A 16,502-nucleotide genomic window follows, 5' to 3' on the forward strand; every position below is an offset into this window, starting at 1 on the left:
AAAGCAGCTCTTACTACAAATGCTTCAACAAGCAACTGCACTCTTGAAAAAAAAAATGGAAACAGAAACTTCAGCAAAGAAACACAAGATGTGAGGAGTCGAATGGTAATTTTAGAACTGAAAACTACAGTAACTGAAACTTAAAAATAACTACGGAATGAGCTCAACAACATATAGGGATGACAGAGGAAATAATCAGTGAACTTGCCGAAACCGGTTTGGCTCAGTGGATAGAGCATCGGCCTGCGGACTGAAGGGTCCCGGGTTCGATTCCGGTCAAGGGCATGTACCTTGGTTGCGGGCACATCCCCAGTGGGGGGTGTGCAGGAGGCAGCTGATCGATGTTTCTCCCTCATCGATGTTTCTAGCTCTCTATCCCTCTCCCTTCCTCTCTGTAAAATATCAATAAAATATATTTTAAAAAAAAGAAAGAAATGATCAGTGAACTTGAACATGGATCTATAGGAATTATCCAATCTAAAAAACAGGAAAAAAATAAAAGGGAGAAAAGCAATGAACAGACCCTAGGGATCTATGAGACAATGACAACAGATCTAAGATTGGTGTCAACAAGAGTCCCAGAAGGACAGCAGAAAATGTGTAGTGTTGAAAAAATATTTGAAGTATTCAAATAATAAAGGCTGAAGACTTCACAATTTTGTTGATAGACATAAACTCACAGAGTCAAGAAGTTCAATAGTCAGTTGAATGATGACTCCCCAAAAACATATGTCCTTGTCTTAATTCGTGGAACCTAAGAATGTTACCTTATTTGGAAAAAGGGTCTTTGCAGATGTACTTAAGTTAAAGATTTTCAGATGATAATACCATCCTGTGTTATTTAAATGGGCCCTGAATCCAATGACAAGTGAGCTTGAAAGAGACAAGCAGTGGAACTTTTAGAGAAAACGGCAATGTGAAGGTGGAGGCAGAAAATGGAGTGATGTAGCGACATGCCAAAGAATGCAGGCCCAAGGGGTGTGTGGTCCTGCTGAATCTTAGACTTTTAGCCTCCAGACCTATGAGAAAATAAGTTCCTGTGGTTTTAAACCACCGAATTTGTGGTCATTTTATTTTTTATGGTAGCCACAGGAAACTAATACACTCAGCAAATCCAAAACAGCATAAACTAAAATCCATGCCCAGACACATCATAATCAAACTGTTCAAAGTTAGAAAAAAAAAATTCTTGAATGCATAGTCAGAGAAAACACAGTATCTATAGGGGACAACAATTTGAATGAATGTAGGTTTCTCATTAGAAACCATTTAGGCCATAAGACAGTAGAACAATGTTTAAAAACTGCTGGGGAAAAAATGAACTGCTAACCCAGAATTCTATATCCAGTGAAAATATCCTTCAGGAACAAATATGCAATAAAGACATACTCAAGTGAATTAACACTAAAATTTTCGCTCTAAAAGAATGGCTAAAGGAAATTCTACAGAGAGAAGGGAAATTATCCTGGGAGAAAATAAAGGAGCAACAGAAATGGTAAATATTGTGTAAATATAATAGACTATTTGTCTCTTTTTGAGTTCTTTGAGATATACAGGGTGTCCCCAAAAAATGTATACACACTAACAGCTGATAGTTCATTTGATGTTTCTTTCTTTTCAGGTTTAACCCATTGGAGTTAATAATGATTCAAAGTGTGTATACATTTTTTGGGACACCCTGTATTTGTGGGTTGCAAGCAAAATTCTAATATTGTCTAGTGGTAGTTTTGCCTCCAATGTATACATATGTAATATCTATGATAACTATAATTTAAATGGGGGATCTATACGGTGATAAGGCTTCCACATTTCACTTCAAATGATCAAATACTGGTTCTAAGTAGACTTAAAAGTTATGTATATTGCAATCCCTAGAGTAATCAGTTCCTGCCCCCATATAGAAACTATACAAAGATACAGTCAAGATCACAATAGGTAAAATGGAATGCTGAAAAAAAAAATTCAAATAATTCAAAGTATGCAGGAAACAGAGGGGGCAGGGGGAAACACAGAGAAAACATTACACAATCACAGATCTTATTCCAAACATATAATTACGTTGAATGGAAACGGTCTAACCATACCAATTAAAGACAGGAATTACGAGAATACATAAAAATGCATGATATAAGTATTCGCTATCTACAATAAACTCACTTCAAATATTTTGATGTAGTTAAAAGTACAAAGATGGAACAAGATATTCAATGCAAGCAAACACCAATTGAGAGAAAGCTAGAGTGGCCTTATTAATATCAAAGTAACATCAGGGCAAAGAACATTACAAGGGACAAAGGGGGACATTACATAATGATAAAAGGGTCAATTCGCCAAGAAAATATAACAATCCTAAATGCATATGCACTTAATAACAGAGCTTCAAAATACACGAAGCAAACACCAATTTTACACGATCTTTTCACAAACTACGACACAAGGGAGTTATTTTGGTGATGGTTACATGAATCTATACATATGTTAAAGTTCCTAGAACTGCACATTAAAAAGGGATGGGTGTCAATTTTATCATAAGGAAATTTTAAAAAATTAAAGCGCAGAAAGAAAAAAAGAGAGCAGGCACTCAAATCAGACCCCTTTGAATTTGAATCCCATGTATGCACTAGTTGGGTAACCTTATTTTCTTCATTTGTAAAATGAGAATGATGGGGTACCTACCTCAGGCCTTTTGGGAGCACTTCTAAGAAATTAATGGGCATTTCTTATTCTTCTTAGCTTATTGCCTGATGGTAAGTGGGCTATAAATACGACCTATGACTTTATCCCTTCATCACTGTTTTGATCCTTTCTGTTATGAATAATTTCAGCACTCATTTGTTCTGTGATGAACACATTATACTGCAAACACAGAGGCGTGGAAAAAAATCTCAAGACCGTAAGACATTAGGATGGTTTATTTTGCCTCTACTGCTGAATCAGAATTTCTGGTGGCCAGAGCCACCCAAGTGATCTTCATGCATAAGAAGACCCATGAGATCACAGAGTAAAATAAGCAGCTATTAGCTAGAACTGCTACTTAATAGCTATATGAACTGGGACAAGTTCTATTCCCTAAGTTTCAGCCTTTCCTCCCATAAAATGAGAATAATGGTAACAGCATTGACCCAAGAACTTTTGCAAGGATTAAATGAAATGAACAAAAACAGCTTAGCAAAGCGCCTGGCACATAGCAAGTCCTTGGTTACTGGTGTGGCCATTACTCTTCACGATTCTGAACCTCATTTCCCTTCTCCTTCCTCTGTCATTGTATTCCCTCTACTTCCTGATACTACGTTAAAATGAACAGATACAGAGACAATTCATTGAAGGCTTATTACCTACCAAGTGCTATATTAGGAGGTACATACAACATCTCAAGGAATCTTTGTAAGATCCTAGGAAGTATTCTTAGAAGAAATGGAAGGCTTATGCTGGGTAAGTATCTTATCCAAAGTCACAGAGCTAGTAGGAAGCAGCATGCTGAGATCCTGACTTAGGTCTGTCTGATTCCCAAGTCTCTGGTTTTCCTACTGTGTCATGCTTTCTGGAGTATGAGGAGTCAGAACGAGGTGGTATTGGTTCTGGAGTATGACAGACATACTTACATGGCTGTGTCTGTGTTTTCCAAGGCTAGCAGATCCATTTGTGGGCGAGGACTGGGCTGCAAGCTGTTCATTATCACAGGAGTTGGAGAGCTGAAACCTAGGACACAAAATGGACTTGTTTGGCTTAAAAACATTTTGTTGGTAACTTGTTCTGTTGGCTTTTCCATGGAGGGGGGGGGGGGCGGGAAGAGGAGAGAGAGATTTCTGTCACCATAAAATTATGGAATTTCCTCAAACAGAAATTAAAGAGCCTCGTTTAGGGTAACTGATAAGAGAGAAATTCCCTGCCACAAGGAGAGGTTGTTGAGAAGGTAACAAATGTTATTGTTCTGGGTTTTCTAAAATCCCAAGCTGATCAGGAATGAAGGAGATTTTGCATGTCTTGTTCTGCCACTTCCAAAGTAAAAATCTACTGTATATACAGAGCTCTACCCTGACCTCCCCAAATTCTTAACTTCCCATCTTAAGCGAGACACCCCAAAGAGAATAACTATCCCCCCTTGCCCCTGGAAAATGCCTGATAAAAACATAAGAAAACTCTTTAATGAAATAGACTCCACACATCCCACTGGTCTACCAAGCAAGCAGTCAACATTTCAGAAATGAAGGAAGTTACAGGAAAACCACAAATTCAGTGATAACAAATATTTTGACTCTGGAAAAAACCTCCTAATATAGAAAAACAAACGGATTTCAGTTTGGCAAACACTTCTGGACATCAGCATTTTTCATAATCCTTATTTTGTAATTTACCCAGATTTTTTGATAGAATAGTAGGACATAACAAATAAGATAGGTAAGATAAGTAACCCCAAGCCAACATTTCATTTTATAAACATTATTTCTTTACCTTCACAGAAACTCATTAACATAACGATTGTTCTGACTTGATAAGGTAGGAAGGTCTCAGAGGTTAGGTGACTAAGAGGTGGCAGAACTGGGATTTCAACTTGGACTCTCCTCTGACTCAAAAGCCTGTTTCCTCCTCTACATTTTGCCACTGTGTGGATAAGGTCTCACAATTGCTGAATTTCTCTACATCAAATACTCCCTTATCTGATGCTGTAGTATGACAGAGAAACCCAAAGACAATAGTGTGTGGGTTCAGAGTAGACTTAAGTACCGGCCATGGAACTGAACAACCTCTACAAAGCAGGCCATGGGAATTCCAGGAGATTCTAAGCCAGTGGGATGAGTTTCAAGGACCTCCTCCCTCAGTCACATCCCTTTCCTGTGCTGGGTATGACCCGACAACCATTGGCCAAGAAGTAATTCCATCTCCTGATATAGTCCTGCTATTCAAACTGATGCCAGTCCTTCTCTGGTTGCATTTCATCATGAAACCAAGGAGATCTGTTTCACCTTAAGCTCTTCTGCTGGCCTAAAAGACCTGCATGCTTGCTTACTTAAGTCTGAAAGCTGAGCATTCATGGCGTTGACCTCTTCCAGAGTAGCCCTACGATTCGGAGTGCTAGGACTTAGGTCAAGAAGATCACAGGATGGGGCAGAAGGTTCAGTGGCAGTCTGAAAATAAAGCAAACACAAATTTGGAAAAACCCTGGCAGGTCATTTATCACTTAGGCTTTCTCCCCAGAAGCTTTCCTTTGGAGAAAAGAAGATCCTATTTGGATCCATTCCATAGACAACAATGAGTACCAATCACACCTCACCCTCCACATGGGTTCCTGCTTAATTAGAGTGTCTTTTAATGACCTCTCATTAATAACTTGATGACATCAAGTTATTGAGGCAAGTACTGTATACCACCAAAACCACCCCAATCATTAAGGAATGAGTCTCCTTTTCTAAGACTTATTTTAACATAAGCCTTGCTCCATACTATACAGTTTGTAAATTGTTCAATTGTGTATTTTATAACATTTCTATTCACTTACATTGGTGTCTTCCCTCCGATTATTTTGCTCCAAAATCCTTTGTTGGTTTCGAGTAAACCTGTTTGAATTAGCAACATGGAAATATTGAAAAGAAAATGGACATGAAAATGCTACAATACTTAACAGATTATTAATATGCAAATATTTAGGAACAGAGACAACGCGCTTCATCACCACTCAATTCCCAGTAAAGTACTTTAATCACTTTTTTTCAGTTTAGTATAGAGGTAATGAATGATGCCTTTTGAGAAAACAGCAAGAACATGGAAAGTATTAAAAATAATAAAATTCTATCCCCTAGAAATGGTCCCTAATCATTTCTTTTTTTTTTTAATGTGGATTTTTTTATTTTTTTATTATTTTTTAAATATATTTTACTGACCCTTCACAGAGAGGAAGAGAGAGGGACAGAAAGCCAGAAACATCGATGAGAGAGAGACATCGACCAGCCGCCTCCTGCACGCCCCCCACCGGGGATGTGCCCGCAACCCAGGCACATGCCCTTGACCGGAATCGAACCCGGGACCCCCCAGTCCACAGGCTGACGCTCAATCCACTGAGCCAAACCAGTTAGGGCCCTAATCATTTCTATCACCTAGAAACTGTCCTTAACATTACGATGTCTTTCCTCCCAGTATATTTTTCTGGAGGCTAATCTATTTCAAACTTAATTGAAATTGTACTTTACATATTTCTGTACCCTAATTCACTTACTTTGCATGCATTTTTCTAGTTACTCAGAAGTTCAGTTTTTAGTGGCTGCATATTTTACCTTATGAACGTACCACATATTTAACTTTTCTTATTATTCCCAAATACTTAAGGTGTTTCCAATGTTGCTATTATAATTTTCCATTGAAGATTTAAATACATGTATCATATTTTCACTATCTTCGTTTTTATAAGACATTTGATATCTACTAACAATATTAAGCTTTTATAATGTTTTAAAATTTTATACTGCTCATATACTGAAGGTAAAGGAGGAATCGTTAAATAAATAAAGTAATGGCTTTGAAAAAATAGTAAAAGTTGAAGGTAGAAGCACAAGGTTCAAGTACCAGCATTATTATCAAGTAGCCATATGACCATGGATATGATTTCCTGATCCTTATTTCAACCACTTCATCAGAAACTTTTTCTCAGGGGCAAGATGTCAGTAGATAATACAGGTGGATGAATGTGAAAATGCTTTCCAAGCTAAGAGTGGCTTTAGAAACATGGAATTAATACTATGACACATCAACTCTGTGAACCTAAACACTTTAAAGTTGAAAAGCTTCCAGTTCATTGGACCATGCACTTGGTTTTAAGGATTTTTTTCCCTTTCTAAAACACATGTGATTTTTCTCCCATTGACTTCTGCCATTGGCTTCTTGTAGGCTAGTTAGTGATGTGCTGAGTATGAACACCCTTCACAGGTCCAGCCTTGAGCAACAAAGTTCCATTTCCTTATTTGTACAACTATTTTTATGTTCACATAAAAAATTTCCTCATTGGCTGCTCTGGTTTTTCATAGACTATTTTTCTCCACATAAAATATTCTCCCCTCTTCCCTTCCCATATTCTTCTCCATCTCAAACTCAAGATCAACTTCACATTCCCTAAGACTTTGGCAGGCGTCCTCAAACTACAGCCCGCGGGCCACATGCGGCCCGCCGAGGACATTTATCCGGCCCGCCGGGTGCCGCTGCCTGTCCTGCTTAGCAGCCGACTCGTCCCGGGCCGGCAGTGCGCATAGGAATTTGTTCATAGTTTGTTTGTTTTTTTTAACTATAGTCTGGCCCTCCAACGGTCTGAGGGACAGTGAACTGGCCCCCTGTTTAAAAAGTTTGAGGACCCCTGGTTTACAGCACTCATCTATTCGAGAGCCTATGAGGTGCTCAGTGCAGACAGCATTAGGTGAATCAAGTCCAGGTCCCACGCACAGGTTAGAGGTTTATGCAGCCCCCATGCCCAACAGTGCTCCCAGCACTGCTCATTCTCGCAGGCCACATCACAGGCTCCCAGAAGGCCAGGACCACGATCCCTATCTTGGGAGGAAGGCGGCCTTGTTCTGAACCTGTTCTTGATCTTCCTGAGTGTTTACCTTATAGGCCCTCTAATAAGAACGCTGAGTAACTGGCGGTGAAACCAGACTTGGAGGAGGGTTGAAGAGACTGTGCCATCTGCTCACCTCTCACAGCCAAGGATGGCATTATTCAGATCCTCATTCACTTGGATGAGCTCAATAGTTACGTCTTCATTCTCCACCACCACGAGCAGGTCCATGATTCGCTCCTGCATCTCTCGACCCGTCTTGTAAAGTTTCTGTCGAAGAGAGGAGAGAGCTTTCTTCTTCCACGCTTAGGAATGTTCTAGAAAGACAACTGATTCACCAATCTGTATACACCTGTGACCACCTCCCTCCACCTTGAGTCACCGACGGGAGATTACCAAATATTTAATTATGGATAGCTCATCCTTCCTGTGAGAACACAGTGAGTTATAAGGGGTTATATTTTCCTCTAAAAATCAGAACAGGTGTCATGAGGACAAATTGGTGCACTGCATGGAACACAGGACTTGAAATTAGAAGCAGAATATGGGACTTCTGCTTATTAGCTGTACTGTTGGCTGGGGTGGGGGGGGCGGGAATCACTTGTTTTTTAAATCTCGATTTTCTCATTTGATAAATGAAAATTATACTACTTTCCACATCTGTTTCATGAGCTGACATTTAAATAAGAGGAGGAGGATGAGGGAGGTAGGAGGGAATAAGAGGGGGATAAATGGTGATGGATGGAGACTCGACTTGGGGTGATGAATACACAATACAGTGCACAGATGATGTGTTGTACAGTTGTGCACTTGAAACCTGTATAATTTTGTTAGCCAGAGTTACCCCAATAAATTCAATAAAAAGGAAAGAAATAAAATAAAATAAAATGAGATGTGCATGATGAGGAATTCTGTAGCCACAAAGTACAACATACAACAGAAAATATGTCATTCTTAGAGATAGTGACAGAAAGTAAGTAGTTCAACATTTACAGCAACGTGATTTTCCCATTTTGTTTTACTTAAATAACTATAGCATCACATTCCAAGATAAACGAAACCAGAATTTTAAAAGGAGTCCTGGATAATATCTTTATTCGAATGACCTAGAATCCCAGCCGTGAGCCTCAGAAGCACCTACATCTGGGGCTGAGGGTCTGGGAATCTACTTTTTTTTAAAAAAAAGAAGCATCAGAATTGTTTCTTATACACACTGATATTTGCAAACTACTGCCTTACAAGTGACCTCCTCCTAGGCAAACCTCCCAGTAAGCCCGAGGAGTGTAACGCCGACAGTAATATTCCTTCAAATCCACCTTGGCTGGAATTTGCCCGTGTAATAGTCTAACATCACGCAGAAACACAGGGATGTTTCCCCTTTCAAAAGGAAAGCAGCGGGACTTGCTAAGTCATCGCACTGTTACATTATCTGATATTTTTTCCCCTCAAGAAAGACCCACTGAAAAACTGACGCTTCACGGAACCATTTAGAGTTTCAAACAATCTATTACAAGGCTCTGACAGGAAATCTCTAAATAAATAAATCAAACCATTACCAGCTGCCATTTAGACTCTGAGGGAAAAGCCACTACTCTCCACAAAATCATAACAAAAATATGTGCAAGATAAAGGGAAGTGAAAAGTGGTGGTGAAAAGTGAGACGGACAGATCAGTGCCAGATTCCGGGTTTTACACCTGCAACATGAAGCCAGAAAACGGTCCTATTTGCTAAATAAAGGCTTGGCCACTCTCAGTTGTGCTAACCAACTTTTTCCTTACAGGTCCAGGTATTACAACATTTTCTGCCCTGTGGGCCCTTTGTTCCCTGTCAGAAGGACCCCACTCTGCATTATACCCTGAAAGCACCCATAGTCTCAATGTGAAACAAGCAAGCTGAGTTGGGCTCACTTATGGCCACTGGTATGAGCAAGAAGAGTCTTTAGACTCAGTAGACCAAAGGCCTCTCACATACACAGACCTGACATGGAATTTAGTTACATTTTAGTTTCAGGTGTTTATTTTTTTTTTAAATCTATAAGACAAAGATAACCAACTATCTCGTAGGGTTGTTGTAAGAATAGGAAATAATTGGAACCCCCTAGTGTCTGGCATACAGTGGGGAGTCAAGAAATGCATTATGGTTGCATAAGGAGGGATCACTAGAAGCTTAACTAGATAACGAGTACCCTCCTGTAATCTTCACACCACTACCAGGACCCAATATTATGCAAAGGTAAGAACTCAGAATAGCAATCCCCTGATGAATGAAGACTGTTCCTTTGTTCTTGTGTTTGGGAGTGCACAGAAATTATTCTCCTCACTCCCTGGCAGCCTTGCTAGAGCAATGTCAAGATCAAGGGACTCCAGTGGCTGTTAGGGGCCTGTGACCAAAAAAAAAAGTAGTAATTAATCTGAAATGAATTTGCAACCAACATCAATAGCCCTCATCATGTGAAGATCCTCCCTCTGCCCTCTGGACACAGACAGAAAGGAAACATGAAAGGAACACCACATCTCTCAGCAGGTTTGCAAAGCAGAGTTCGCCAAACCTCTTCAAAAGCCAGCCCACTCTGATCTTTGCCATTGATGTCTGTCTCCGAGGAGGGCCAAGCCACCTGGAAACGGTGTAGATCAAGCACCATGGACCAAAAGGACAGGTCAGACATTCCCCACAGCAGGCACCTGCAGGGCTGTGCATGTGGGAAGCCAGGGGGCATGAGCCAAAAAACACAGAGTAACAGCTGCTGCTGCATATGTCCAGCATGGAGCCCCTGGAATTGCCCCCCTTTTACACCATATCAAAGCGAAGGCAGGCTTCTAAGTTAAAGTGAACTGAACTATCAATTCAAAAGTCTTTGGAGCAAAACAAGGAGCTCATTGATGGCTTCCTCTTCTGACACCCCGAGGGCTCCTACTCCTCAGGAGTTACAGAAGGAGCTCCCTCTGCTCTTTCAACTCTGACTCTAATTGTCCCACATGCACCAACCTGATAAGAACGCTGAGTAACTGGTGGTGAAACAGACTCAATTAGATCAACTCAATACAAAGGGAAAGAAAGGTGTCCAAACATCTCCCCTGAAAAAGTTAATACAGGAAGAAGCGTTACTTGAAAGCCGTCTCTAGAAATAATATCTGCATGGCAAGACTCCTATTATCAGCCCCTACCACATTTCCTCTCTCCAGGGCACCGCACCCAGGCTTCAAGAGACCCAAACAACATCTCTATCTGCTCAAAATAAAAGCTATCCCCCACCCTAAAACCAAACATCTCTCAACCCAACTTGCTCCTGCAGTCTCTTTTGCCTTATACAAGCCCAGCTGAGTGAATGACAAATTAATTGTCAAGATAATCCTTAAGAAGATCAGCTCATTAGGACCCTTCCGACTCTGTCCCAGCTATGAAAATTGTCAACATTTGGCTTGCAGAAAAGTTTGTTTTCATTAACTCCTTAGCCCACTCTACCTCAGGTCTTCACCTGTCTATTGTCTGTGTCCATGGGCTATGCATATCCTATATAATAAAAGGCTAATATGCAAATCGACTGGACGGCGAAACGACTGGTCGCTATGATGCGCACTGACCACCAGGGGGCAGAGCTCAATGCAGGAGCTGCCCCTTGGTGGTCAGTATGCTCCCACAGAGGAAGTGCTGCTCAGCTAGAAGTTGAGCTCACAGCTGGCGAGTGCAGTGGCGGTGGTGGGAGCCTTTCCCTCCTCCCCGGCAGCACTAAGGATGGCCTAAGCCATCAGTCAGACATCCCCCAAGGGCTCGTGGACTGAGAGAGGGCACAGGCCAGGCTGAGGGATTTCGTGTACCAGGCCTCTAGTATGCTTATAAATTATTTGGTTATTCTCTTCCTGGCCCTTCCACTCTTAATACCTTACTAGTTTCTGAGTCGTAAAGACAGTAAGAGTGATCAGGGGAGGATGATTTTTTTTTTTTTTTAATTTTCCTTTCAGGATTTTTTCTCAACTGCTTACAAATTACTCTTACAGAATCAAATTTTCATTCACACGATTTGAAACATCTCTAATAAGCTAGAGTGAGGCTTTCTCTGGTCATACTTTGAAAATCTGAGCTCACTTTATTCTGCAGAAGATGAAAACATTCTGTTCTTTCATTGTCCTACTGGGGCTAGACAAAAACAAGAAAGACTAAAATGGGAGGTAACAGGAAAAGTCAGCTATTCAAGGTCAGAGTAAGTTGGTCCAAAGCCAAGTGCACAAGGCCAAGAAAGCAAATGCAAGAACACATGCAGTAATGTTTCATTCCTGTGACTAGAGCGAACGCTCTTTAACTCATCAGAACCTTTGTATTCCTCACTGGGAAACTAAAAATAATCCCAGTCCTCCCCCGACCCCCACCCCATAATGAAGTTCGTAGTCCACAAGCAACATAGTGGTGGGGAAAGAGGTTTATTATGAAAAATAGTTTTACTGCCTGAGAGTCTAACGAAGAGTAGGAGCCCCATTAACAGGCAGAGCTTCAGGATTGAAATGTTCCCCATGGATTTGAGAACAGATAGGAGATTCCCAGTAAGTACACTGGATCTGGGATGGAAGGAAACAAGATGGAATGGGTTCCAAATGAACAGAACAGCTGCTAGAAGGTAAGCACCAACAGACAAAATAGGAAGCAATTCCAAATGTAGAGGCTGGGTGTAATGTTAACAAATTGCATTAAGACCTTCCTGATAACAAAATACCTAAATAACTTGTGGATATGATATAAAATGTTTTAACATGCATGTCTAAACTTTCAAGAAAGTATGAGAAACCCTCAAAGGCTAGAAATAGGATCCAAAGATATGAGAGTCAATAAAGACATAAGGGCTTGAAAGGCACCCATCTCTAATAACCAAGGTCAATCTCTAATAAACTTGGGAAGCAGGAGACAAAGCCTGAAGAAGGGGAGCTGGATCAAAGACTCCACTTGCAGCTTAGACATCTAAATGGTCCCTTCCTGTTGTGAAATAAGAACTATATATATTGGTCTCTGCTTCCAGTTCCTGACACGGAGCTCCTAAATCCCCGAGTGACAGGTGCATCTTTTGTTCTAATGAGGGGACTCTTGGTGGACTCCTGGACAGCTTCGGGATGGGGGCTGGTCACCAGAAAGACCAAACCGTGATTAGAAGCTTGTAACTTTCAGTCCCACTTTCCACCCGCTGGGAAGGGGAGAGAGGATGGAGATTAGAGTTAATAATTGATCATGCCTCCATGATGAAATTTGTGGGGAAGAAACTTTCCTCCACCTTCCTAAGGTTCTTTCAACTGTTCTGACAATGAAGTCTGCATGAGACAGATTAACAAGAGAAAATAACCAAATTTAGTTACATACGTATGCATAGGAGCGCCGCATACTAGTACATGAGGAAGTCAGGGACAGAAAGTTAAAATGAGAAATATACAGTATATATAGTACATGGGCTTTAGCAGAAATGATGCTATTTTGGGCTAATAATTAGATCAACATGAGACAAATTAACAAGAGGAAAAAAAAACAAATTTAATTACATTTGTCTGGGAACCCCACATATACGAAAGGTTCAGTGACAGAAAGTTAAAATGAGTTGTATATGGCATTCAGTGCTAAGGATTAGGTAAGGCACTTTGGGGCATCAGAGGAAAGGGCATCCCAGGAGGATCAGAAGGGCAGATACTCAGTAATTAGATGTCTGCCCTGCCCTCTACATAGGTCATAAAACGTTATCTCCAGTAATGACTTACTATGGGCAAGGCCTCTAATTTAAATTATTTAAGGGAGAGGTAAAAATTTCTCATGAGCCTACAGGGTCTTGACTGGCCTTCAAAATAATTCACATGCCAAAGTGGCACACGTGGGGGATGCCTGTTCTGAACCCTCAAACCTCCATAAAAATGCATAAACTATGGGGTTCAGAGATCCTCTGGGTTGGTGAGCACATCCAAGTGCTAGGAGGGTGGTGTACCCCAACCCCACAGGGACAGATGCTCTCGTCCTCAGAACCCTTCTGGGCTTCTTCATCTGTCTATTCATTCGCATCCCTTGTACTACCCTTTATAATGAACCGTAAATAGAAATGTTTCCTTGAGTTCCGTGAGTCATTCTAGCAAATTATCAACCCCCAGGAGAAGGTCTTGGGAATCCCTGGTTTCTATTACAGCTGGTTGGTCAGAAGTATGGAAGGCCTGGACGTGCAATGGGCATCGGAAGTGGGGGCAGTCTTGTGGGAATAAATTCCTGAGCCCTTAACTGTGGAACCTGATGCTAGCACCAGCTGGATAGAGTCAGAACTGATTTGTACTGTAGGACACCCAGCTGGTGTAGGAGAACTGGGCCCTGTGGATAGTGTTGGTTTGAACAGTAGAAAAAAACACACAAAGGTTTCCTTTCACTCTGTAACCACAAAGGAAAAGGGTGTCTCAGCCTTGACTTTCAGGAGGAGAAGCCAAATAAGTATTTTTTCCTGAGAATTCTAACAGCCTTATTGCATCACCATCTTTGGGAATGAGACTCCCTGCCTTCCATGCTTAAAAACCCCAGGGAGTACTGGTCCTTTTTCCTCTGTCTGCTTAGGTTCCGGGTCCCCTTGGCAACCCCCCCAGTTCATTGGGGGACAGTCTTTGTCCTCCTTTACAGTGTGAACAAAAATGGGGGCTATGCAATTAACCCCATTAGTGACCAAAAGTAAGCACAGGGGAGGGTCTGATCATAAATTCCTAGCTGGGCAAGCCACAGCAGGCAGTCAACTCCCAGGCCTCCAGCTGCCTAGCGAAGCCAATCTTCACTGTGAGGGAGCCCTGTCCATTGTTCTTATGTATCTAGGATAACACAGCTTTGCAATGTCGCAGTAATTTTCTTTTCTAGACCCTTCACTGGCGGAGCACAAGGTCACCACAGCAGGAGACCACAGAACCCTTTGTTGTTATCTTGTTCCCCAAATACCAGTTCTATATACTGTAAATGTTAATTATTAACCATCCTGTACCCACCAGTGTAAAAAGTTGTGTTTCTCCATTTTTGCTCTTTATCCAGTCCTACTGATTTCCTTGCCATGCTTTTTCCCACCTCGTTAATCTACCACAGATGCATTTTATGTACCTTCCTTACTGTTTTTTTTTTTTCTTTCATTCTAAATGCAGAAAAGAAAGTGGCAAACTCCATTCACAGAAGCATTTTCTCAATCTGTTGCAATTTTGCTTCTGGGCATGTCTTCAAAATGTAGTGTCAAGTAAACTCTTACAAAATTTTTCTATAGGCTACACTTTCTTTGGTCAACAATGGCCATACCGGAAGTTCCTGAAGGGTCTCTTTTGCCTGGGTGAGGCTGTGGGTTCCTCCCTTAGTCTGATCCCACCTATATTATTGGACACTGAATAGTCTCACTCTTCTGCTCTCCTCATAGTCTAGGGAGTTTATTCTTAGTTTCATATTTCTTCTGTCATTTCACTGGGATTTGGGGAATAAATTATTTATTATTTCCGTGAGCTTTCAAAAACTGTGGTTAGCCCAGCCAGAGTGGCTCAGTGGACTGAGCATCCTCCCATGCACCAAGAGGTTGCTGGTTCAATTCTGGTCAGGGCGCATGTCCGGGTTGCGGGGTCAATGCCCAGTAGAGGGGCGTGTAGAAACATGTGATGCTTCTTTCTCATCCATGTTTCTATCTCTCCCTTTCCCTTCCTCTCTCTCTCAAAATCAAGAAAAACATATTTTTAAAAAAACTGTGGTTATTAGCTGGTTTTGGAAAAAGAAATAGATGTCTGTTTGACAACTCACAAAGTTGACCTCTGATAGTATTATCACTTCTTCCCAGATGCACTCCTACCCTCAAAATATGCCCTGCGGATGCTCAATGCCAGTGGGCCCTCACTGCCTCCCACCTCAGTGCCCCAGCCAGGAGCATGCCAAAGGCTCCCAAAGCCCCTGGGGTTACCTAGCATTAGGTGGGGGTTCTAACTCAACTGATCTGAATAGTTGGGACAGGTGTGAGAGAACCCCTGAAAACATTCTTCATAGTCTAGCTTTGCTGGTTTTGTTTTTAAGATCCTTGTATCGGATAGACTCCTTGTTCTTGATCTCCATAGATTCAACCAGTTCTTTTAGACTGAGGTATGATACCGTGATCTAATAAGAAATATACATTTGGCCCTAACCAGTTTGGCTCAGTGGATAGAGCACCTGCCTGTGGACTCAAGGGTCCCAGGTTCGATTCCGGTCAAGGGCATGTGCCTTGGTTTCGGGCACATCCCCAGTGGGGGGGGGGGGGGGCTTGCAGGAGGCAGCTGATTGATGTTTCTCTCTCATCGATGTTTCTAACTCTCTATCCCTCTTCCTCTTCTCTGTTAAAAAATCAATAAAATATATTAAAAAAAAAGAAATATAGATTTGGTCTTCAACCCCACTTCTTGCTTAGAAGTTCTAAAACCTTTGGAATTTCCTGAGTGGTCAGGGTGAGGAGCATCTATTGTTATTTATAATAAGCTCCTTTCAACCCAACCAGAGTTTATGCTAATGAGGTGACTCTTGGAAGAGGGGGGCTTGCAGCCAAGGAGACCAACCCTGGGATTAGAGGGTTGGAACTTTTACTCCATCCCTGACCTCCAAGGAGGGGAGAAGGGCTGGGATTGCTTTAAACCCCAATGGCCAAATGATTAAATCAATAATGGAATTTCAAAAAAAAAAAAACCACAAAACACCTCTAAATAAAGGGGTTCTAAGAGCTTCTGGGTCAGTGAACACATCCAGGTGCCGGGAGGGTGGTGCACCCCAATTCTATGGAGACAGGAGCTCCTGACCCTTCCAGACCTCATCCTGTGTACCTCTTCATCAGGTAGCCAAATCAGACAGAGATGTGCGTTCCCTGAGGGCTGCGACTTGTAAGCAGTGTTTGATGTGGGGGGAGGAGGAGCAGTCTCCTGAGCCTGAGCCCTTCATCTGTGAGGTCCGTGCTAACTCTGTATAGTTAGTGTCAGAATTGCTTAA

The 16,502-nt window shown here is 41.5% G+C and overlaps 1 protein-coding gene across 3 annotated transcripts in view; it reads right to left on the bottom strand.

The window, feature by feature from the left end:
* Positions 1-16,502, bottom strand: part of TOM1L1 (target of myb1 like 1 membrane trafficking protein) — a 41,472-nt gene that overhangs the window by 7,673 nt on the left and 17,297 nt on the right. For all 3 annotated transcript variants that reach the window (XR_013961316.1, XM_080682385.1, XM_080682386.1), the window contains 4 exons: positions 7,674-7,807; positions 5,498-5,555; positions 5,009-5,126; positions 3,603-3,699 (listed from right to left, as the gene is read on the bottom strand). Coding sequence is in view for 2 of the 3 variants with exons in the window: in XM_080682385.1 (XP_080538511.1) it covers positions 3,603-3,699; positions 5,009-5,126; positions 5,498-5,555; positions 7,674-7,807 (407 nt within the window). In the remaining variant the exon portion in view is untranslated. The remainder of the gene's footprint in view (positions 1-3,602; positions 3,700-5,008; positions 5,127-5,497; positions 5,556-7,673; positions 7,808-16,502) is intronic.

Source organism: Plecotus auritus, assembly GCF_963455305.1.
Source record: "Plecotus auritus genome assembly, chromosome: 7".
Lineage (NCBI taxonomy): Eukaryota > Metazoa > Chordata > Mammalia > Chiroptera > Vespertilionidae > Plecotus > Plecotus auritus.